Below are 25142 nucleotides of genomic sequence, written 5' to 3'. Positions count from 1 at the left end.
GCAACACTTGTTGATTTCCTTGATAACTAATTTTTCCCTTTCCCTATTCCCAGCCTAGTACTGACTGTGTATATCTCACAAGATCGGGCACATAGGCAGACCATCCGGCAGCTCAAGGCCCATCTGGTGATGGTGAGTCCATATGTATCTGTTTATCAGAATATGTAAGTGTAAAAGTGGTGTGCCTATATACCAGTGTTATCTCTACAAACCTGGTAGGGTCCCTAGTTATACCTGACATTTTTTAAGTCTCAATGACCAACTGCCAACTCGATTACCATTGAGATAGTCTCAGAGTAGTCTGCTATGTTTTGAAGATATGTATGTTTTACTTGTATTGCTTGTTCCAACACAGATAAACTAGCAAAATACACACAACAGATTCCCAAAAGAAATGAAAACATTAATTCAAGCATTTAGCAAACCTTTGGAATACATTAGGGAGTGTGACAAATTGAGGGAATACGTCCCTTCTTCCCAAGAGGGAGCTCCTCTGCAACACCCTGCCTAGGGGTCAAGGCAAGTGCGACTTCACCGGGAGAGACTCGCCCTTTGGGGACAAGGACTCCCCTTCCCGTCAGGATCTCCCTGATGCCCTTCAAGTGATGGCCTATATGGAATTGTGTAACATAACAGAACATTATCAATTCCATAAAGATAAAGTGAACGTATGCTATCCACAACAGGAAACTAAGACTATCCCTTTAAATTAGTCCCTCCAATGGACTAGGCTGAGGATGCTAAAAAGGGATGATATCACAAGAGAGAGTGAGAGACGGTGAGAAGCCGAGAGACACCGGAAATCAGAGAAAATCAGGGGAAGCCTTCTGTGGGTAGCAGAGCGGAAGGAGGCAGAGCTCTTGCAGAACGCCAAGCCTGCGTAAGTCAGTCGAACAAAAGACGCTGGGAGACTGGCACATGAAAATAGAAGAAAACAACGCGATTGAAAAGAGAGTTCCGTTGTGGTGTGACCACAAAGCAAACGATGGTGGGCAGTCTGCCCGCCGAACAGCACCCATACAACTGACATGAGAATACCACTCCCGACCCAAGATGCAGAGCAAGTTTGATTCAGAAGACAAGAATGACATGCAAGTGAACCAGACAGCGTGACAAGTGAGTCAGCGGAGTCAAGAAGAAGCAGAAAGAGATTCCCAGACCTTACCGGTACCAGTGACATTAACCCTTGGAACAGAAGGTCATATGGGGAACGGGATTACGGGACAGTTAAGAGGGACTCATTATAATTTGAACCAAACTTGTCCCAGTACTAAAAAGAAAAGTATTGGAAATAAGCAGAGGAATGGAAGGCAGGTTCATGAAAGACAGAATTACATCAAATACACAAAGTGGGGGAGGAACGGAGTTGAACATCCGTTGCCTTGGGAAATGGGAAAAGTCATCCTAGGTCCCGAAGGTGAGAAAGAGAATATAATAGAGAAAAGTATTGGAAATAAGTTGAGGAATGAGCAGCATGTTCATGGACAGCAAAGCTACATGAAATTCTCAAAGATGGAAAGAAGCAGAGTTGAAAACCTGTTGCCTTGGGAACTGGGAATTGTCAGCCTTGTGTCCCAAAGATGAGAAAGAGAATATAATTAAGACATTTGGGCAATGAACACCAGGAAGACCAGACAGACAAAGCTCATACATGAAACAGCACATGGAAGCGTACACATAGTAGGGGAATATTGATTATCTGCCTTCTTCAATGTGACATTGTTAGACAGTTCTACTGCTCTCCTCCAACGGATGCCTTCTGAATTAGTTGCTATCAAATATAATTGATTTCTTATTTTGTCTTCTTTATTGCAAAAGAAGCATTTATTTCTGTTGTACCAAGGTGTTTTTGATCTTGTTGTGTAGCTTTGTTCTACTTCTTCCTCTTCTTCATGGCTGGAGATAGACGTCTTTGGCTTACAGAGCTGTTATCAAAACAATCTTTTGCCACAATCCATGTTTGTCTTATAAATACATTGCTTGTAGCATTCCGAATGCCATGTTGCTTTTTCATTTATCAGTTCTTCAGGTGTTAAGTTTCCTAATCGTATACTTATGTTCAAGTATTTGTTATTGTTCCACTTGGCGCTCTTCTTAATACACTCTAAAACCTTTTCATAATATTTTGGATTAACCAGAGGCTATTTCTTACTTTGTAGACAATACATACACAAGGAAAAGTCTGAGACCCTTTTCCTTTTTTTGGCTGATGAAGGAAGTTATATTTTTAAATGGCTTTCGATATCTGAGGAATCGAAATTTTGAAAACATTTATTTTACTGCAAGAATCAGATTTCACACTTCAACTGCTCTTAAATAATTTTCAAATTTTCTTAACAATTACCACAACCTGTAACAAAATAGAAGGAAGTAAATGTTAGAAATCATGAAAAATGAACTGCACCTCTAAACAATACAAGATAACAAATCCTTTTAAGGACCATCTTTATTCAGTTTCTATGGAGTACAAAAAAGGCCCTTTGAAAATATTTGATAAGATCACTCTGAAAGGAGTTATAGAACAAATTCTGATTCATAAATGGTAGCGGCAACCATCTTGGATTAATGATGTCATCAGACAAAACACCTGGCAATTCATATATGCTTCATTTGCAATGAACCCCTTGGATTCATTACTTCCTTTCATTCAAAATCCCACAGAATTACATATTCCCCTTAACTCCCTATTTCTGGCTCACTGTGCATGCCTCTGTGTTCAGTCCAGAGTAGCACCAGGGAAAGGGCATACATATGTGAGCACACAGGATGTTAAAGGAGTGGCTCAGTCCTGACACTGTTGCCTTAATGGGAGTTTGCTGCTGGGGTAGTCTTGTGGCTTTCATTTGATGTCTGCTGTTTGACAGAAGGGTGTAATTCATTGGAGACTAACAGGCCGATTCATGGAATAATTAGCGCGGCGCAAGTGGCCAAAAACGTGCGATTCGCAGTGGAATAGCGAAAATCGCAGTGGAATAGCGAAAATCGCACGAAAAGCAGCGCACATCGATTCATGGAAGGCCGTGCGCGAGAAAACCATCGGACGTGCGATAAGAAAGTGCGCGGCGCACGTTGGCGCACAGGCCATCTAACGGCATGCGCCAGGTCACAGCGAAAATCGCACAGTCCACAGCGAAAATCGCACATAGCGCGGCGCACGCAACAAAAGTAGGCGGAACACGGGGCGTAACACTCGGAATGGGGAACAACTTGCCAAAATGTGGGCGTCACGGGGGAAGCACAGGGTAAAAGTGCGCAGAACGCCCACACGCTCGCCTACAACACGTATTCATGGAATAGAATAGGTCAAAAAAGCGCACGCTCAAACCAGCGCACAGGCACAAACACGACCGCCACAAGAAAGCAGGCGGTAGCGTCTCAGCGGCTGTAAGAAATGTGCGCCAAAAGGTGCGCCAACAAATAGCACCCATATACTGCCATGATGAATGTCCTATACTGTGGCCCTCCAGGACAAATGAGGTGCAAAGGGGTACCCACAAACACGGACACGCTGACAAAAAATATGTGTGCGCGGGAAGTCTCACACACGATTTGGCCGGGTACGTGGATTTCAGGGGTGCGCGGGAAGGTCCACACGCGATTACAGCAGGGTACGTGCATTTCAGGGGTGCGCGGGAATTTCCACACGCGAATAGCCTGGCCGCGTGTATTTCAGGGGTGCGCGGGAAGTTCCACACGCGATTACAGCAGGGTACGTGTATTTCAGGGGTGCGCGGGAATTTCCACACGCGAATAGCCTGGCCGCGTGTATTTCAGGGGTGCGCGGGAAGGTCCACACATGATTACAGCAGGGTACGTGCATTTCAGGGGTGCGCGGGAATTTCCACACGCGAATAGCCTGGCCGCGTGTATTTCAGGGGTGCGCGGGAAGTTCCACACGCGATTACAGCAGGGTACGTGTATTTCAGGGGTGCGCGGGAATTTCCACACGCGAATAGCCTGGCCGCGTGTATTTCAGGGGTGCGCGGGAAGTCCCACACGCGATTACAGCAGGGTACGTGTATTTCAGGGGTGCGCGGGAAGTTCCACACGCGAATAGCCTGGCCGCGTGTATTTCAGGGGTGCGCGGGAAGTCCCACACGCGATTACAGCAGGGTACGTGTATTTCAGGGGTGCGCGGGAAGTTGCACACGCGAATAGCCTGGCCGCGTGTATTTCAGGGGTGCGCGGGAAGTTCCACACGCGAATAGCCTGGGCGCGTGTATTTCAGGGGTGCGCGGGAATTCCAACACGCGAATAGGCTGGGCGCGTGTATTACAGGGGTGCGCAGGAAGTCCCACACGCGATTACAGCAGGGTACGTGTATTTCAGGGGTGCGCGGGCATTTCCACACGCGATTTGGCTTGGTACGTGTATTACAGGGGTGCGTGCGAAGTTACACACGCGATTAGGCTGGGTGGGTCCTGTCACCCTCGACGGCCCCTGCAGGCAGCCCACAAAACAGGGGACTACCCTGTACACCTGCTCATGTCTCCCACCACCCCCACCCCCCCAGTCACCAGGGGTACCCTCCACCAGGCCCCCACTCATGTCTCCCACCACCCCCACCCCCCCAGTCACCAGGGGCACCCTCCACCAGGCCCCCAACCATGTCTCCCACCACCCCCACCCCCCACCATCCAGGGGCACCCTCCACCAGGCCCCCAACCATGTCTCCCACCACCCCCACCCCCCACCATCCAGGGGCACCCTCCACCAGGCCCCCACTCATGTCTCCCACCACCCCCACCCCCCACCATCCAGGGGCAGCCTCCACCAGGCCCCCACCCATGTCTCCCACCACCCCCACCCCCCAGCAGTGCAGGGGCAGCCTCCACCAGGCCCCCACTCATGTCCCCTATCACCCCCACCCCCCCGCCACCAGGGGCACCCTCCACCAGGCCCCCACCCATGTCTCCCACCACCCCCACCCTCCCGCCACCAGGGGCAGCCTCCACCAGGCCCCCACCCATGCCTACCACCACCCCCACCCCCCCGCCACCAGGGGCACCCTCCACCAGGCCCCCACTCATGTCAGCCACCACCCCCACCCCCCCGCCACCAGGGGCACCCTCCACCAGGCCCCCACTCATGTCACCCACCACCCCCACCCCCCCAGTCACCAGGGGCACCCTCCACCAGGCCCCCACTCATGTCACCCACCACCCCCACCCCCCCAGTCACCAGGGCACCCTCCACCAGGCCCCCACTCATGTCACCCACCACCCCCACCCCCCCAGTCACCAGGGGCACCCTCCACCAGGCCCCCACTCATGTCACCCACCACCCCCACCCCCCCAGTCACCAGGGGCAGCCTCCACCAGGCCCCCACCCATGTCTCCCACCACCCCCACCCCCCAGCAGTGCAGGGGCACCCTCCACCAGGCCCCCACTCATGTCTCCCACCACCCCCACCCCCCAGCAGTGCAGGGGCAGCCTCCACCAGGCCCCCACCCATGTCCCCTATCACCCCCACCCCCCAGCAGTGCAGGGGCAGCCTCCACCAGGCCCCCACTCATGTCTCCCACCACCCCCACCCCCCACCATCCAGGGGCACCCTCCACCAGGCCCCCACTCATGTCACCCACCACCCCCACCCCCCCAGTCACCAGGGGCACCCTCCACCAGGCCCCCACTCATGTCACCCACCACCCCCACCCCCCCAGTCACCAGGGGCACCCTCCACCAGGCCCCCACTCATGTCACCCACCACCCCCACCCCCCAGCAGTGCAGGGGCAGCCTCCACCAGGCCCCCACCCATGTCCCCTATCACCCCCACCCCCCAGCAGTGCAGGGGCAGCCTCCACCAGGCCCCCACTCATGTCTCCCACCACCCCCACCCCCCACCATCCAGGGGCACCCTCCACCAGGCCCCCACTCATGTCACCCACCACCCCCACCCCCCCAGTCACCAGGGGCACCCTCCACCAGGCCCCCACTCATGTCACCCACCACCCCCACCCCCCCAGTCACCAGGGGCACCCTCCACCAGGCCCCCACTCATGTCACCCACCACCCCCACCCCCACCCCCCCAGTCACCAGGGGCACCCTCCACCAGGCCCCCACTCATGTCCCCTATCACCCCCACCCCCCAGCAGTGCAGGGGCAGCCTCCACCAGGCCCCCACCCATGTCTCCCACCACCCCCACCCTCCCGCCACCAGGGGCAGCCTCCACCAGGCCCCCACCCATGCCTCCCACCACCCCCACCCCCCCGCCACCATGGGCACCCTCCACCAGGCCCCCACTCATGTCACCCACCACCCCCACCCCCCTGCCACCAGGGGCACCCTCCACCAGGCCCCCACTCATGTCACCCACCACCCCCACCCCCCCAGTCACCAGGGGCACCCTCCACCAGGCCCCCACTCATGTCACCCACCACCCCCACCCCCCCAGTCACCAGGGGCACCCTCCACCAGGCCCCCACTCATGTCACCCACCACCCCCACCCCCCCAGTCACCAGGGGCAGCCTCCACCAGGCCCCCACCCATGTCTCCCACCACCCCCACCCCCCAGCAGTGCAGGGGCACCCTCCACCAGGCCCCCACTCATGTCTCCTATCACCCCCACCCCCCAGCAGTGCAGGGGCAGCCTCCACCAGGCCCCCACTCATGTCTCCCACCACCCCCACCCCCCACCATCCAGGGGCACCCTCCACCAGGCCCCCACTCATGTCACCCACCACCCCCACCCCCCCAGTCACCAGGGGCACCCTCCACCAGGCCCCCACTCATGTCACCCACCACCCCCACCCCCCCAGTCACCAGGGGCACCCTCCACCAGGCCCCCACTCATGTCACCCACCACCCCCACCCCCCAGCAGTGCAGGGGCAGCCTCCACCAGGCCCCCACCCATGTCCCCTATCACCCCCACCCCCCAGCAGTGCAGGGGCAGCCTCCACCAGGCCCCCACTCATGTCTCCCACCACCCCCACCCCCCACCATCCAGGGGCACCCTCCACCAGGCCCCCACTCATGTCACCCACCACCCCCACCCCCCCAGTCACCAGGGGCACCCTCCACCAGGCCCCCACTCATGTCACCCACCACCCCCACCCCCCCAGTCACCAGGGGCACCCTCCACCAGGCCCCCACTCATGTCACCCACCACCCCCACCCCCACCCCCCCAGTCACCAGGGGCACCCTCCACCAGGCCCCCACTCATGTCCCCTATCACCCCCACCCCCCAGCAGTGCAGGGGCAGCCTCCACCAGGCCCCCACCCATGTCTCCCACCACCCCCACCCTCCCGCCACCAGGGGCAGCCTCCACCAGGCCCCCACCCATGCCTCCCACCACCCCCACCCCCCCGCCACCATGGGCACCCTCCACCAGGCCCCCACTCATGTCACCCACCACCCCCACCCCCCTGCCACCAGGGGCACCCTCCACCAGGCCCCCACTCATGTCACCCACCACCCCCACCCCCCCAGTCACCAGGGGCACCCTCCACCAGGCCCCCACTCATGTCACCCACCACCCCCACCCCCCCAGTCACCAGGGGCAGCCTCCACCAGGCCCCCACCCATGTCTCCCACCACCCCCACCCCCCAGCAGTGCAGGGGCACCCTCCACCAGGCCCCCACTCATGTCTCCCACCACCCCCACCCCCCAGCAGTGCAGGGGCAGCCTCCACCAGGCCCCCACCCATGTCCCCTATCACCCCCACCCCCCAGCAGTGCAGGGGCAGCCTCCACCAGGCCCCCACTCATGTCTCCCACCACCCCCACCCCCCACCATCCAGGGGCACCCTCCACCAGGCCCCCACTCATGTCACCCACCACCCCCACCCCCCCAGTCACCAGGGGCACCCTCCACCAGGCCCCCACTCATGTCACCCACCACCCCCACCCCCCCAGTCACCAGGGGCACCCTCCACCAGGCCCCCACTCATGTCACCCACCACCCCCACCCCCACCCCCCCAGTCACCAGGGGCACCCTCCACCAGGCCCCCACTCATGTCCCCTATCACCCCCACCCCCCAGCAGTGCAGGGGCAGCCTCCACCAGGCCCCCACCCATGTCTCCCACCACCCCCACCCTCCCGCCACCAGGGGCAGCCTCCACCAGGCCCCCACCCATGCCTCCCACCACCCCCACCCCCCCGCCACCATGGGCACCCTCCACCAGGCCCCCACTCATGTCACCCACCACCCCCACCCCCCTGCCACCAGGGGCACCCTCCACCAGGCCCCCACTCATGTCACCCACCACCCCCACCCCCCCAGTCACCAGGGGCACCCTCCACCAGGCCCCCACTCATGTCACCCACCACCCCCACCCCCCCAGTCACCAGGGGCACCCTCCACCAGGCCCCCACTCATGTCACCCACCACCCCCACCCCCCCAGTCACCAGGGGCACCCTCCACCAGGCCCCCACCCATGTCTCCCACCACCCCCACCCCCCAGCAGTGCAGGGGCACCCTCCACCAGGCCCCCACTCATGTCACCCACCACCCCCACCCCCCCGCCACCAGGGGCACCCTCCACCAGGCCCCCACTCATGTCACCCACCACCTCCACCCCCCCAGTCACCAGGGGCACCCTCCACCAGGCCCCCACTCATGTCACCCACCACCCCCACCCCCCCAGTCACCAGGGGCACCCTCCACCAGGCCCCCACCCATGTCTCCCACCACCCCCACCCCCCAGCAGTGCAGGGGCACCCTCCACCAGGCCCCCACTCATGTCTCCCACCACCCCCACCCCCCAGCAGTGCAGGGGCAGCCTCCACCAGGCCCCCACCCATGTCCCCTATCACCCCCACCCCCCAGCAGTGCAGGGGCAGCCTCCACCAGGCCCCCACTCATGTCTCCCACCACCCCCACCCCCCACCATCCAGGGGCACCCTCCACCAGGCCCCCACTCATGTCACCCACCACCCCCACCCCCCCAGTCACCAGGGGCACCCTCCACCAGGCCCCCACTCATGTCACCCACCACCCCCACCCCCCCAGTCACCAGGGGCACCCTCCACCAGGCCCCCACTCATGTCACCCACCACCCCCACCCCCCCAGTCACCAGGGGCACCCTCCACCAGGCCCCCACTCATGTCCCCTATCACCCCCACCCCCCAGCAGTGCAGGGGCAGCCTCCACCAGGCCCCCACCCATGTCTCCCACCACCCACCCTCCCGCCACCAGGGGCACCCTCCACCAGGCCCCCACTCATGTCTCCCACCACCCCCACCCCCCCGCCACCAGGGGCACCCTCCACCAGGCCCCCACTCATGTCTCCCACCACCCCCACCCCCCAGCACTGTGGGGAACCTGCCAGCAGGCCCCCACACATGTCCCCCTGGCCCCAGGTCCTGACGATACACAATCATGGCAGTAATGGCCAGCATACCCAGCACAAACACCCAGGCAAGGATTGCATCCACCCACATAGTGAATGCAATCACATGACACAACCCCAATGCCAAGTATGCAAAAGAACACATGTCCGTCACACACACATACACAATGGGTGCAAGTGAATGTCAAAACCCATATCATGACATGTAACAAACCAATGAGAAAATAACACAAGTGTAAGAAAATATAAAAAATGTATTAAATACCAATAATAAGTGAACTTTTCAAACATACAACGATGTGGCTAAGTAAATAAATGGTCCATGTCGGAGAACAAAAGTGATAAACAAAAAAACAAAGGAATAAAAAATTAAAATGAATTTGTCCAAAGCAATATCATGTCATAGGAAATTAATGAAAAACCATTACGTCATGGTGAAAACAATAAGAAATTAAAAAAATGTATCTCCCAAAAAAACAAACTATATACAGGAATGTTCCAGGGTCCATGAGCCCAACACCAAAAATGAAACCTACCACTAACTAATGTAAAATATATGTACAAAAAAGTGGCCATTGTCCGAGCGGTCCAAAATAATAAAAATAAATAAAGGAAACCTAGCACTAACTAACTAAATAACTATATACAAAGGCAGCGGGCAAGTCCTGCGGCTCACTTGGTAATGTTGCTGGCCAGGGCATCATCGAACTCCATGTCGATGTCCTGGAGGCGGGACTCTGTCCTGGCCCCGAGGTCTCGCAGGGACAACCCCATGTCCACCTCAAACTCCCTGCGAGCTTCCTCGAGGCACTCAGCCCGCCTCAATGCCCGACGCATGGAGAACTCCGCCCTGACCATGGCGAGCCGCTCCTCTTCCGCCCGCTGCCGCTCCGCACCTATCCGCTGGCCAAACTCCTCCCACACGGAACACACCACCATCCCAGGGTTGCCCTGCCCTCCGGCCGATGCCTGCCCCTCTGATCTTGATGGTCCCGAGCCATGATGCCTCCCACGTCGAGCCCGCTGCTGCCTCCGACGCCACTGCTCTGCCAGCACGACGGCATCCAGGCTGATGGAAACCACCGACGCCGTCGTGCACGTGCCCTGCCCGATGATGCCGTCACATCTTCCATCTGCTGGGGTCCACTTGCTGTGTTGTCCACCCCTGCTGGACCTCCGACTCCCAACTGTGGCAGGGATGGGATCCCCACCGAGCTGGCTGCATTGGTCGGGGCAGGTCCACAGGGGGCCCTGGTGGCATCTGGGCCGGAAGACGGCAAGGAGAACGACCGGTGGATAGCCTGCACAGAGGAGGAGAGGGCCGTCAGATTGGCCAACACATGCAGGAAACCCCCGAACATGGCCGATCCCAATTGGGCCACGTCGGCACGGTGCACTTCGTGATGACGTGCGTGCTCCTCCCGGGAAGCACGCACGTCATCACGAATCACAGCCGTGCGCATCGCGACCCCAATCAGGACCTTCTCCACGCGGCCAGGGGTTACCACGTCCGCAGGTGGAGGGGAGTCAGGTGACATGGACATCCCCTCTACCTGCGGACGGGCCTGGGACGGGGCAACCCACTCTGAGTGCATGGTGGTGCACTCACAGGGTCAGGGACAGTGACATGCACAGGCCCCTCCACGGTGACCTGTGCTGCCTCCTGCCCCTGGCCCTGGACTGCACCACTTGCACCAGCAGGGATGCTCCCACCAGGCCCCATGTGTGCACCAGTGTCGGCCTCCTCCTCCTCTGTGCAAACCACCAACCTGGATGGCTCCTCACCGTCTCCCGCCGTAGCAGGCCCCTGTGGGGGCTCACCCACCCCTTCCGCTGCAGCCGTGGGGGCATCCCCGCCGCCTTGCTCCACAGCGCCGTCTCCGCCCTCTTCTTCACTAGCCGCTGCGTAGAGGGAGACAAAGGACACAAGCATCAGGCTACTGTACAATGGTCCCCTAGACAGGAAGCAATAGCAGATGAGCACCACTGTCAAAGTACACTTCCATCATGTCCCTCCACAACACATGGATCAGTCCAGGCAAAACACACACAGTAACAGGCATGGTGCATGCCATGGACATTTCCATGCATGTCCAATGGACTCTAGAAACATTCAATGATATGTAACTCACATGCATCATGGCTCATGCATATCACATGCACACACTTCACCTCAGTCACATCCATCTGGCCCCAAACACACCGAACACAGGCGAAACAAGGGTAAGTTGGGTGCGTCACTGAATCTGTGCATTGTCACACACATGTGTCATGCATCCATGGCATGCACAAGTCACAGACACGCAGGTCAGGCACACAGACATGGCTACCATATATGTACCTGGCATCAGCACCCATCCTTCACCCCCATCCATGTCCAGGTACAGAGACTGGCATGCTCTCATGTCCAAAATCTGCATAGGGCTCCCCATGCCGCATTTCAACACATGCAACAACCATGTGGGTCACACATCACTGGTCGCACATGCATTACCATGATGTCCCTGCACACATACATGCATACATGGCCCATGGCACACATACAGGCAAGTATCATAGAACCAGCACACCGCAACATGCCCTGTCTCACACAGTAATGCTTGGACACATACCGCTCAACTCCAGACGGGCCTCCCTCTCAAGGACCTGGGCGTGGAGCGCTGGGCGTACGCGTTCCAGGACCCTCTTCTGGATGGAACTCATGCGGCCCCGGCCCCCCTCCACGAGGCGCCGGGCCTTCACAAGGGTCCTGGACCTCAAGTCCTCCCAGCGCTTCTTGATCTTCTGGACGTTGCGGGTTGCCACCCCCTCCGCGTTGATGGCAACCACACAGTCGGCCCAGATCCTCTCCCGTCCTTCCTTGCTGGCGCGGGACGATCCAAAGAGGGCATCATACTGCCCCAGGACATGCTCCACCAGGACACCAACTTCGGTGGCAGTGAAGCTGGTGCCCCTCTGCCCCTCTGGCCTGGGGTTGCCACTGGTGCCAGATGTGGAAGTGCCTGACATGGCAACCCCAGAGGCAGGTGTGGGTGGGCAACTGGGTCCTGGGGCTGGGCTGTGGAGCGATGTAATCCCAGTTGGGAGTCTTCAGTTCCAGCAGGAGTGGACACAGCAACTGGACCCCTGCAGATGGCTGATGTGCAGGCACCAAATGGCAGGGCACGGTGGAAGCAGGCAGGCAGGCAGGCAGGCAGCAGCAGATAGCACGTGGGAGGCTGCTCGGGGCACTGGGGGGCAGTAACTCGGCCTTCTGGGCAGGAGCGTGGTGTTCCGTGTGTTTTCGGGTGGCCAGCTTGATACGGAGTGATTTGGCACGTGAAAATCCTGCACGTCAGTGTGAAATCCGAGGAAAGGCCCTTAGCGCGTAAGCGCGTCAGCACGCATACGCGATTCTATTGGACCAGAGTCCCTCAGCGCGTAAGCGCGTCTGACGTGACCCGCACGGGCGTTCCCCACTCAGCACGTGATGACGGAACACACGTGGAAATACTGCACGTCAGAGTGTCATCGCGTGATTGGCCTATGTACGTGTATTTCATTGCGTGTAATTGGACAAAAGTGCGCGTACACGCGATTGGCCTATGTACGTGTATTTCAGGGGTGCGCGGGCACTTACACACGCAAGTACGTCAGCGCACCTGTATGGCTGCTGCGTGGGAATTTCCACACGCTATTGGAGTGGGAACTAGATTCCAGGGGTGCGCGGGTCACACGCTCGCCTAGAACACGCGCAAAGCATTAATTTGCGCACTTTTCAAATAACAAGCCAGATGCCAGGATGAACATACCGTTCCTAGCAGCAGTGGCAGTGGGCTACCAAAGGAGGAGGAGGAGGAGAGTCAGGGCCAGAATATTCACACCCAGAACCAGCCTTTTCGGGATGCCTGCTGACCAGGTGTATGGAAGGTACAGGTTTCCACCACACATAATACTGGACCTGGTGAGTGAGTGGGAGGATGACCTCACATCACCCACCCTGTGCTCTCAAGCACTCAGCCCCCTGGAGAAGGTCCTCAATGTACTGCACTTCTTAGCCACTGGATCATTTCAGCGGACAAGTGCCATAGTGGGTGGGGTGTCACAGGCCACCCAGTCACGCTGCCTACACCAGGTCTTGGACATCATCACTGCACGCCCATCAGTCCGCAGGCACATATACCTGCCCAGAACACCTGCTGAAAGGCATGCTGCCGCCCTGGATTTTTACGGAGTGGCACGATTCCCCAAAGTGCTAGGTGCCATCGACTGCACCCATGTGGCTCTACGTCCCCCCAGGGCATCAGAGCACATCTATAGGAACCGCAAGCACTGGCATTCCATCAACGTGCAGGTAGTATGTAATGCCAAGGGAATCATCACCTCAGTATATGCCAACTATCCCGGGTCCACCCACGACAGCTTCATTTACCGAATGTCCACCCTATGCCGGGACATAGATGCTGGGCGGCATGGCGATACATGGCTTCTCGGTGAGTATGTATGCCACTGCACATGCATGCATGTTGGATACTGAGCAAGGTCACAACCCCACCAATGTTACCAATCACCACCTCCACAGGGGACAGTGCCTACCCTCTCAGCCCCCACATGATGACGCCAATTCGGAACCCCACCACGCCACCCCAGGTAAGATATAACACAGCCCACATTACAACCCGGGGCATAGTGGAGCGCACATTCGGAGTGCTAAAGTCACGCTTTCGCTCCCTTGACCGTTCTGGCGGGCAGCTGTTATACGCTCCCCCAGTAGTGTGCAGGATCATAGTGGCAGCATGTGTCCTGCACAACGTTGCAACACGCCGGGGCCTGCCCGTGGACATGGTGGTGGCCCCACATCCCCAACCACATGCACAGCTGCTGCGCATGGGAGGGGAAAGGGCACGAGGGGAGGCAGCCCGTACACAGCTAGTGGCTAATTACTTCACATAGTATTCACTCCCCTGTGGAGTGCACACTGGCCTGGCACATTCCATCTGACAATCAATGATGACTCAACCTGACACTGATCCTGAATGTCTGGAGATTCAACCGTGAAAAGCATATCAGCCTGAGATTGTTCACCTGGAAGTGTTACAATGTGTGCATCCCTACCCACACACAACACCAATGCAGTTTTGTGAAGGAACACATTCAAGCAGCCAAAATTAATACCCACTTGCTAAATGCAACAAGAGGACAGTGCCATGTCACCCAACCCATCCCCAGCACCGCCACACAACACACCGTGCCATGTCATGCTATGTGCAGGTAAACAAAGTAATCCCCACAACGTGACAAGTGTTGCGATGTACAGTGTCCCCAATTGAAACTTCCTACACCTGAAATGCTCACTGTAATGCAGGACAAACAACATACTTGAGCACGTACTACCATAAACATGACTTCAGTAATGTAATAAATCAGTTGTCTCACCACCTGGATATGCCTGCACTCCCACCACTTCCAACTGAACAGTGTTGGTGCCATGTAGAGTTGTAGGTGCACTGCTGCCAACAAGGACCCCATCTCCAGACTAGAGGGCCTTGTGTAGACATGAGGAAGGGACCTGCAAATTGGGAGGCAGACACAGATGATGAGTTACACATCAATGCAACATGCAGTGTACAACACAACAGCAATATGCACTAGGAATGTATACACAGTATTGACTAGACTACCCACACATGTAGTGGGAGTCCAATGTCACCATGTACTTCAATGTCACTTGGGCACACCCTTTGCAAGCCCATGGAAACGAGAAGCTGGAGGGGTGTGTGTGACTCAAACCCAGGCATCTGAACCTAATACATGACAAGCCTGCATGTGCCCAGCCACAATGCAGCGTATGCCCACAGGAACCACGGAAGCCAACAATGTGTCCCCAAAAAATTGGGAAAAATATAAAATTAAAAATAAAAATTTAAAAAATATAAAAATAAAAAGAAAATCAAAAATGGCCATTAAAGGGCCCGGGGGGGTTGGGGAGGCCACCCAGGAGGTCCGAGGTCAGGGTGCACACCAGAAACCACCTGTGTGGATCCTGGGAAAAAAAACACCTCCATGGGCTCATGGCCCACACGGCTACCCTATTGTGGGAGTATCACTGCTGTCGCTATTATCACCCTGTGCAGCTGCATCCGGAGGTGGTTGCACTATGGGAGGCAGCCCACGCAAGGCCCTACTCTGTTCCTCCATGGCTGCAAGCATGCGGGTGTGGTAGGTCTCGTTCTGGAGGATGAGGGTGCGGAGGTCCCCATGCAACAACTCACGGGATGCCCGGACCTCCGCCCTCGTTGCTTGCATCTCAGCTGAGAGCGTACGGGTGAGACGCTCCAGCTGCTGTTCTGTCCTTTGGTGTGTTGAAGCCTCTAGCTCAACAAGAGTCGTCCTGAGTTGATGTAGCTCCTACCTCAGGGCTTCCCTGTGGCCCTGGCACTCTATGGAGATGGCCTCCTGCAGAGTCGCCAGTGCCGCCCGCCTGTCCCTGTTGGACGCCAACATGTCCTCCCTGTGTGACTGGCAGATGGAGTCGGTTGCCTGCTCTAGTCGCTCCATCAGCCTTTCAGGGGGGACAATGGAAGTGGCCACCCTATCCATGGCCTGAGCCATCATCTCGGATGATGCTGCCTTTTGGGTAGCCATACCGTAAATGGATTGCTCCCATACGGTATTGCCAGGTGGCGTACGGCCACCACGTCGGCGGGCACCACACCTGTCTGGGGCAAGGCGGACTGCGCCTTGCTGTGCCGGCACTGCCTGAGGCTGCAGGACTGCATTCCCCCTCTGATCTGCTGGCCCAGGAACAGGATCAGATGTCGCGGAGTGTGACCCTGCATCCGTAACCACCAAAGGCCTAGCTGCCAACACTGACATCCCCATTGAGGGTTCTGACCCTGGTGCAGGTGGGTGGGACAGAACAGATTCCCTCCCTGGAACACTCACCTGCGACGGCACGTAGGTCTCATCATCCGAGTCAACAGCTGAGTACAGCTCGGGGGAGGTGCAGCCAGAGACACCCCTTGAGAGCACGACCTGCAGCACTTGTGGGTTTTCACCCACCAGCACACCACGTCCCTCACTGGTGGTTGGTCGGCCCTCGGACCCCTCCTGGCTCTGCACCATCTCCACAACCCCAGCAGTATCAGGTGCGTCTTCTCCTGCAATGACATAATGACAAAGAAATGGAAACCCGCATTAGCACCATGGCACACAATGAGGGCTGTGAAACAAGAGAACCAGTACTTGATTGACACATGTCCCACATGACTAAGACCCTCCCATGCATGCACCCTCACTGCGTATGAAGGGCAGGCAAATGGCACACACTCATTACACAAAGATGGAAGATGAACACATTTCATGCATGCTGCCTGGCAGTGGCATCACACATTGCCCTGTGATTGCCAGGTGACACACACATGCCATCACACAGATGGCATGTGCCATTGCTATTGAGTGTAGATGGAGAGGAGGGCAGCACTTATTCATTCTGTCCAGTTCCCACATGCAATAGCTTTTCTAATTCTGACAGGTCTGCTTTATCACCTGGAGCTGCCAGTCCAATATGGTCCAATTGCACAGGGACATGTGTGAACATATGATATCCAGGTAACAAAGTAACTCCACTTTACCATGGCCATGCCATACATGTGACTAGAGGACTGAGGAATGCCTAGTATAAGTGGTGGAATGCATACAATCTGTCTGATTGAACATAGGAAAATAATCAACAATGTAGTGGCAAGGTGACACTTCAAGGCCAACTTGGGTGCTGTTGGGCTAGATGTCTACTGTTGGCAGAAGGGATACTGCAATGGCGAAATGCAGCTGCCCAGGATGTCTTGCATGAAGCACATGGCTGACCCATTCGACTCAGGCGCACACACTCTCACCTGGCACACAAACAGATGCCCTCACACACACACCATGCACATGGATGACACACACATGCATGTGCACTCACCGGACAATGCCTCGTAATCAGGCAGATCTCCCACGCCTTGGATCTGTTCCTCCGTGACGTAGGTCCCAGCGACTGACTCATGTGGAGTGAGTTCTATGTCTTCTACTGGAGACCCACCTCCAGTCACTAGAGTTGCGGCATGACTTGAGGCCAGCTTCTTCTTTGCCCTGCGCTTTAGGTCATTCCAGCGCTTGTAGCAATCATTGGCTGTGCGCCTCACGATTCCAAGGGCACTTACGATGTCCGCAATGGTCTGCCAGTGTGCCTGGCGTTGTGCAGGTGTGGTCTTGGATCCTGCAACAATGACCATCTCGTTATCATGTCCGGACACATACTCGACAAGTGCATTCAGTTCCACATCCGTGAAGCTGGGCTTCCTCGACGGACCGGACTGTGTAGCCGTGTCGGGGGCATCAGCCTGTGCCGGACGAGCACTCTTCCTCTTCCGCTTGGAAGGTGGTGGTGATCCTGAGTGTCCTGCGCCGCTCTGGACACTAGGGGCAGGAGCCCTGGTGGGCTCTGTATCAGGTGTGTGGGATTGCACACTCAGCATGGGAGTTGGTGCAGGCATTGGCTCAAGTGTAATGGTGTCATGGGGAATGTCAGCAGAATGGACTAGGACGGACACTGTCCTGGCTGGGTGTGTGAGAGCTGGGGTGGATGGAGCTGCAGCTGCCCCTGCAGCCTCTCCGCCCTGCCTACTTGGGGCAGCAGATGACCTTGCTGCCCCAGATCCACGTGGCATGATAGCATCAACGTGCACCAGCGCACGTGTCGTAGCCCTGCTGACCTGGAAGTCAGCCATGGAGTCAGCCAGGTCTGGTGCCACAATGGGCTGGTCCAACAAGGGCTGAGCATGGATGGTGTCAGCCACTTCAGCCTCAACGGGAGGGGGAGAGGGGGGGGGAGGGGGGGGATGATGGGTGCCCTTGACTGGTCCTCCACACATGGGGGGACAGGCTCACCCTGCAAGTTACGACCACGTCCCCTACCGGATCCACCACGGCCACCACTTGTGGCTCTTCCACCTTTGCCACCCTTACGGAATCCTCGCCTCCCAGCCATGGCACTGATATTAATGTGCGTATGGGAGTGGCTGTAGACAATTGTCCTGGGCAATTGGGGGTCAAAGGGGTTGGGTACCAGATGGTAATTGTACCCTAGTGCTCTAGCACGGCTGATTGTAACCCCTGGGGAAAGATGACGGGTCACGCAACGCACAGGAGGCCCAAAAAAGGGAGATGACGTGCACGCAACCCCTCCTAGACCACGTGTGCAGAAAGAAAAACCTGCACTACGCTGTGGCACCCAGTAACACAAGAATGAACGTATGCGTGTCACACGCAGCCTAGAATGACCTCTGAAGGGGTAGGCTACACACGGGGCAAGCACAGAAGTTGGATACGTGCGTGACTCACCGTCTGCCAGGTAAAAGAGCGTGAAAAATGAGCGCGTTTGGCTGGCTAAACCCCCGCCAAAAGAAGATGTGTACGCTGTCTGAGAAGACAGGACAACAGTAGAAGGGGACACTGTTTGAGGGAACAGGCCCAGGTAAACCAGTACAAGAGGAAAAATAGAGAAAAAGCTGTCAGAGGTAACAGGGAGTACGAACTGGAAACGCCGTGAAGTAAATCGCGTGTGAAACGACAAGAAGTACAGAATTCACCCACTCGCTCTCCACGAAAAGCACGTACAAGGAAATGGTGTTCTACATGTACCTTATATACAGGCCCACACGTACAGCGTCACTTACGCGGCGTGTACGTTCACCAATCACACGCTTTGTCACTCCTGCGTGTAGATCCATTTTCACCAATCACACGCTTTGTCACTTCTGCGTGTAGATCCATTTTCACCAATCACACGCTTTGACACTGGGACGTGTCACGCAACAATTTCCTGCACGTGCAGGTGACTATAGGCGCGCATATGCTGTTGACGGGTTTACGCGCTAAGGGCCTTTCCTCGATTCACACGCTGACGTGTGGGATTTCACTCCCTATCAGGCTGTCCACGCGTTCACACACGAGAGACCACGCTCCTGGCCAGGAGGCCAAATTACTGCCCCCCAGAGCCCTGAGCACGCTCCCACCTGCCATCTGCTGCTGCCTGACTGCCTGCTGGCCACGTGCCCCACAGTGCTGGTGGGTGGGGGTGTTGGGAGACATGGGTGGGGGCCTGGTGGAGGCTGCCCCTGGTGGCGGGGGGGGTGGGGGTGGTGGGAGGCATGGGTGGGGGCCTTTTGGAGGCTGCCCCTGGTGGCGGGGGGGTGGGGGTGGTGGGAGACATGGGTGGGGGCCTGGTGGAGGCTGCCCCTGGTGGCGGGAGGGTGGGGGTGGTGGGAGACATGGGTGGGGGCCTGGTGGAGGCTGCCCCTGCACTGCTGGGGGTTGGGGGTGGTGGGAGGCATGGGTGGGGGCCTGGTGGAGGCTGCCCCTGCACTGCTGGGGGTTGGGGGTGGTGGGAGGCATGGGTGGGGGCCTGGTGGAGGCTGCCCCTGCACTGCTGGGGGTTGGCGGTGGTGGGAGGCATGGGTGGGGGCCTGGTGGAGGCTGCCCCTGGTGGCGGGGGGGTGGGGGTGGTGGGAGACATGGGTGGGGGCCTGGTGGAGGCTGCCCCTGCACTGCTGGGGGTTGGGGGTGGTGGGAGGCATGGGTGGGGGCCTGGTGGAGGCTGCCCCTGCACTGCTGGGGGTTGGGGGTGGTGGGAGGCATGGGTGGGGGCCTGGTGGAGGCTGCCCCTGGTGGCGGGGGGGTGGGGGTGGTGGGGGGCATGGGTGGGGGCCTGGTGGAGGCTGCCCCTGGTGGCGGGGGGGGTGGGGGTGGTGGGAGACATGGGTGGGGGCCTGGTGGAGGGTACCCCTGGTGGCGGGGTTGACATGGGTGGGGGCCTGGTGGAGGCTGCCCCTGCACTGCTGGGGGTTGGGGGTGGTGGGAGGCATGGGTGGGGGCCTGGTGAAGGCTGCCCCTGGTGGCGGGGGGGTGGGGGTGGTGGGAGACATGGGTGGGGGCCTGGTGGAGGCTGCCCCTGCACTGCTGGGGGTTGGGGGTGGTGGGAGGCATGGGTGGGGGCCTGGTGGAGGCTGCCCCTGGTGGCGGGGGGGTGGGGGTGGTGGGAGACATGGGTGGGGGCCTGGTGGAGGCTGCCCCTGCACTGCTGGGGGTTGGGGGTGGTGGGAGGCATGGGTGGGGGCCTGGTGGAGGCTGCCCCTGCACTGCTGGGGGTTGGGGGTGGTGGGAGGCATGGGTGGGGGCCTGGTGGAGGCTGCCCCTGGTGGCGGGGGGGTGGGGGTGGTGGGGGGCATGGGTGGGGGCCTGGTGGAGGGTACCCCTGGTGGCGGGGGGGTGGGGGTGGTGGGAGACATGGGTGGGGGCCTGGTGGAGGCTGCCCCTGCACTGCTGGGGGTTGGGGGTGGTGGGAGGCATGGGTGGGGGCCTGGTGGAGGCTGCCCCTGGTGGCGGGGGGGTGGGGGTGGTGGGAGACATGGGTGGGGGCCTGGTGGAGGCTGCCCCTGCACTGCTGGGGGTTGGGGGTGGTGGGAGGCATGGGTGGGGGCCTGGTGGAGGCTGCCCCTGCACTGCTGGGGGTTGGGGGTGGTGGGAGGCATGGGTGGGGGCCTGGTGGAGGCTGCCCCTGGTGGCGGGGGGTGGGGGTGGTGGGAGACATGGGTGGGGGCCTGGTGGAGGCTGCCTCTGCACTGCTGGGGGTTGGGGGTGGTGGGAGGCATGGGTGGGGGCCTGGTGGAGGCTGCCCCTGCACTGCTGGGGGTTGGGGGTGGTGGGAGGCATGGGTGGGGGCCTGGTGGAGGCTGCCCCTGCACTGCTGGGGGTTGGGGGTGGTGGGAGGCATGGGTGGGGGCCTGGTGGAGGCTGCCCCTGGTGGCGGGAGGGTGGGGGTGGTGGGAGACATGAGTGGGGGCCTGGTGGAGGCTGCCCCTGGTGGCGGGGGGGTGGGGGTGGTGGGAGACATGGGTGGGGGCCTGGTGGAGGCTGCCCCTGCACTGCTGGGGGTTGGGGGTGGTGGGAGGCATGGGTGGGGGCCTGGTGGAGGCTGCCCCTGGTGGCGGGGGGGTGGGGGTGGTGGGAGACTTGGGTGGGGGCCTGGTGGAGGCTGCCCCTGCACTGCTGGGGGTTGGGGGTGGTGGGAGGCATGGGTGGGGGCCTGGTGGAGGCTGCCCCTGCACTGCTGGGGGTTGGGGGTGGTGGGAGGCATGGGTGGGGGCCTGGTGGAGGCTGCCCCTGGTGGCGGGAGGGTGGGGGTGGTGGGAGACATGAGTGGGGGCCTGGTGGAGGCTGCCCCTGGTGGCGGGGGGGTGGGGGTGGTGGGAGACATGGGTGGGGGCCTGGTGGAGGCTGCCCCTGCACTGCTGGGGGTTGGGGGTGGTGGGAGGCATGGGTGGGGGCCTGGTGGAGGCTGCCCCTGGTGGCGGGGGGGTGGGGGTGGTGGGAGACATGGGTGGGGGCCTGGTGGAGGCTGCCCCTGCACTGCTGGGGGTTGGGGGTGGTGGGAGGCATGGGTGGGGGCCTGGTGGAGGCTGCCCCTGCACTGCTGGGGGTTGGGGGTGGTGGGAGGCATGGGTGGGGGCCTGGTGGAGGCTGCCCCTGCACTGCTGGGGGTTGGGGGTGGTGGGAGGCATGGGTGGGGGCCTGGTGGAGGCTGCCCCTGGTGGCGGGGGGGTGGGGGTGGTGGGAGACATGGGTGGGGGCCTGGTGGAGGCTGCCCCTGCACTGCTGGGGGGTGGGGGTGCAGGGGGACATGAGCAGGTGTGCAGGGTAGTCCCCTGTTTTGTAGGCTGCCTGCAGGGGCCGTGGAGGGTGTACAGGGAACACCTGTGAGGACCCACCCAGCCTAATCGCGTGTGACTTCCCACGCACCCCTGTAATACACGTACCCAGCCAAATCGCGTGTGATGATTCCCACGCACCCCTGTAATACACGTACCCAGCCAAATCGCGTGTGATAATTCCTGCGCACCCCTGTAATACACGTACCTGGCCAAATCGCATCCCTGTAATACACGTACCCAGCCGAATCGCGTGTAAAACTTCCCGTGTACCCCTGTAATACACGTACACAGCCAAATCGCATGTGATAATTCCCGCGTACCCCTGTGATACACGTGCCCTGGCTAATCGCGTGTAAAACTTCCCGCCTACCCCTGTAATACACGTACCCTGGCCAATCGCGTGTTAAACTTCCCGCGTACCCCTGTAATACACGTACCCTGGCTAATCGCATGTAAAACTTCCCGCATACCCCTGTAATACACGTACCCTGGCCAATCGCGTGTTAAACTTCCCGCGTACCCCTGTAATACACGTACCCTGGCTAATCGTGTGTATAACTTCCCGCCTACCCCTGTAATACACGTACCCTGGCCAATCGCGTGTTACACTTCCCGCGTACCCCTGTAATACACGTACCCTGGCTAATCGCGTGTATAACTTCACGCGTACCCCTGATATGCACGTTACCTGCTTTGCGTTCCTTGTTTGGCAGCCCTGTAAACTGGTCCAGGGTTAGCGCAGCCCTTTGCGATGATTTTGCGATTTTGATGGCTTTTCCTTGCGCGAGGGCGTTCTTGGGGGCGTTACTGGCGCTGCTGCTGGGTCGCTGCGATACTCTGCGCCACGGCTGGTTTGGGAGCCTGAAATCCATGAATACGCTGTGCGCGGAAATCGGTTTTAGCGCACGTGCCTGGCGCAGTCAATCGCACGCGGACACTCTGCGCCAGCCGCTTGCGACACTTTTCTGCGAAATTCTATGAATTACCCTGCTAATGTAAAGTTACCATTTCTAGTTATGGCTTTATCATGGTTTTTTTTACTGGTAGCTGCCAATCAATTGGTCTTATTCTGTTGAGGGGACACTAGGCTTAAGGCATCCTCCTTAAACATACAAGCTCAGTTTCCTCATTAGACATTTCAATAAAGATGTGTGCCTATGCGTATTGTGGATTTACCAGACAGACCATATTTTTCTCATAAACTAAATTGTATTAGGAGTATGTATACAAAGATGGCTAAAGCAACAAACAAAATGGGTTTTCACCAAACACAATAGTGTGAATGGATTGTCTCTAGCGGGTCTAGGTAGTATCTTAGTGACGTAACAAAAAGAAAAGTGTGCATAGGAACATGAAGTGTTTCAACAAAGATTCCAGATAGGTTTGGAAATGGGTTTCCCCTTGGCTCTATGGTACAGGATTCCATGAGTTCCTAATCTCACTCATTGCGGTCTTCCAGGAGTTCTCAAAACCTTTTCCCAGTTTTCAGCTCATGTTTAAGGCTTTCCTGTGCCCTAGCCAACCTCATTAGTAAGGCCTTTCCCTAGCCTACAGGTTTCAGTTCCCTTCCTCGTGGAGTGAGAGGTAGAGCCAGAATTTTTACCCCAGAAAAACATCCAGCTCCTCCTCAGGGATCTCAGCTTCCTTGAGAAGGTGGTTTTTTGGCTTTCACACATCCACAGAAGAAAGGGGACATCTTGTCCCCCTGGGGATTGAGTCTCCTGGACCTGCATAGCCCTCCTTCATAGGGCCTTAATCCCTTCTTTCCCCTTGCTGAACTTGATGAGCACCCCTGCAGTGGGTTCATTCCTCCCCACGCCTCTAAAACCTGCCTAATGCCAACCGGTTTCTCCATCTCCTTTTGCTATCTTTCAACTTCCTCCTTGTCCTGCGCAACCTCCCCTCAGATTTCTTTAAGCTCTTCTCCTTTTCCTCCAACCACTATTTGGTGTTCACCTATCCCCTCCCTATTTTCTCACTTTACCCATGTTTGTAATGTTCTCCAACTTTCACGTAATTTATACTGATATTCTCCAATCGTTTAAGTTTCTCCCACCTCCTGTTTGTAAATTCCAACTTTCTGACCTCCTCCTTGGGCCTCTTTCTGCCTCCTGATACTCCCTGTGCACCCCCTGATTGTCTCCACCAACCTACCGCTCTCTATTACCTTCGTGCTGTCATCAACCTCCTCCTTATGATCATCAAAAACGGATTCAAACTGCCATCTTCTCTCCACGTTTCTCTTCGGTTTTGCTCCTTCTTCTCCCCTTTGGCTACTTTCTTTGCTTAGTTGAGCACCAGTCTTTCCAGTTCTCTGCTCAGCCTTAATAAACTCAATGCCTTTTTCCTTTTTTTCACCACTTTGGGTGCCCTTTTCAAGGATTTCATCATCATCAACACAAGGCTTTATTTGACATTTGACATCATTACGACCCTGGCGGAATTCGGAAAACGATGGCGGAAATGCAATACCGCCATCGAATAGCGCTCGGTGCGACTATGACCCGTCACCGCAAAGTACGAAGCCATTAGCGACACCGTAGTGAACGCCAACGCTAACTGCACCAAGCACGCGCGCGCGCGCCATGCCAAACCGTAAACACCACCATGGCGCAAGGGTACGCCAATTCCGACCCTAGCGGACATGTACCTAACACCATCAAGCATGGCGGAATGTACCATTCCGCCATGGTGAGAAGTACGGCATCGCGAATCAACCGTAAACGGCCCCACTGAGTGCCTGTACACCGCTCCCTGCCCACAAAGTACAACTCCCCGTAGGTGCAATGAAGTCACAATGCAACCAGTGAAATGTACAAGTCACCCATGCATGCCAACGAACAAAAGAAACACAAGAGGGGCCAATGGGAGCTGCAGGGCACAGATGGCACGAATACAGAAGCCAATCCAATGGACATGACCACAGTCCCCCCCCCCCCCGAAACGCACGCAAACACAGGCACCTGTGACCAGCAACATTCCGAAAATCACATCATTCCACCAGTCCACCTGGCTGACCGGCATCTGTTACACAAAACCCAATCCCCCGCCCCTGAGCATGACAACATTCAAACAGTCATATTGGCAGCCCCCATCCCTGACCTCACTGG

The 25142-nt window shown here is 58.1% G+C and overlaps 1 protein-coding gene across 2 annotated transcripts in view; it reads left to right on the top strand.

Annotated features, from left to right (window-relative positions):
- Positions 1–25142, top strand: part of TMC8 (transmembrane channel like 8) — a 719897-nt gene that overhangs the window by 677953 nt on the left and 16802 nt on the right. For both annotated transcript variants that reach the window (XM_069655257.1, XM_069655258.1), the window contains one exon: positions 54–132. In XM_069655257.1, the coding sequence (XP_069511358.1) occupies positions 54–132 (79 nt within the window). The remainder of the gene's footprint in view (positions 1–53; positions 133–25142) is intronic.

This window comes from Ambystoma mexicanum, chromosome 3q (genome assembly GCF_040938575.1).
Source record: "Ambystoma mexicanum isolate Mex_15411 chromosome 3q, UKY_AmexF1_1, whole genome shotgun sequence".
NCBI lineage: Eukaryota > Metazoa > Chordata > Amphibia > Caudata > Ambystomatidae > Ambystoma > Ambystoma mexicanum.
This window is presented reverse-complemented; position numbering and strand designations above follow the sequence as displayed.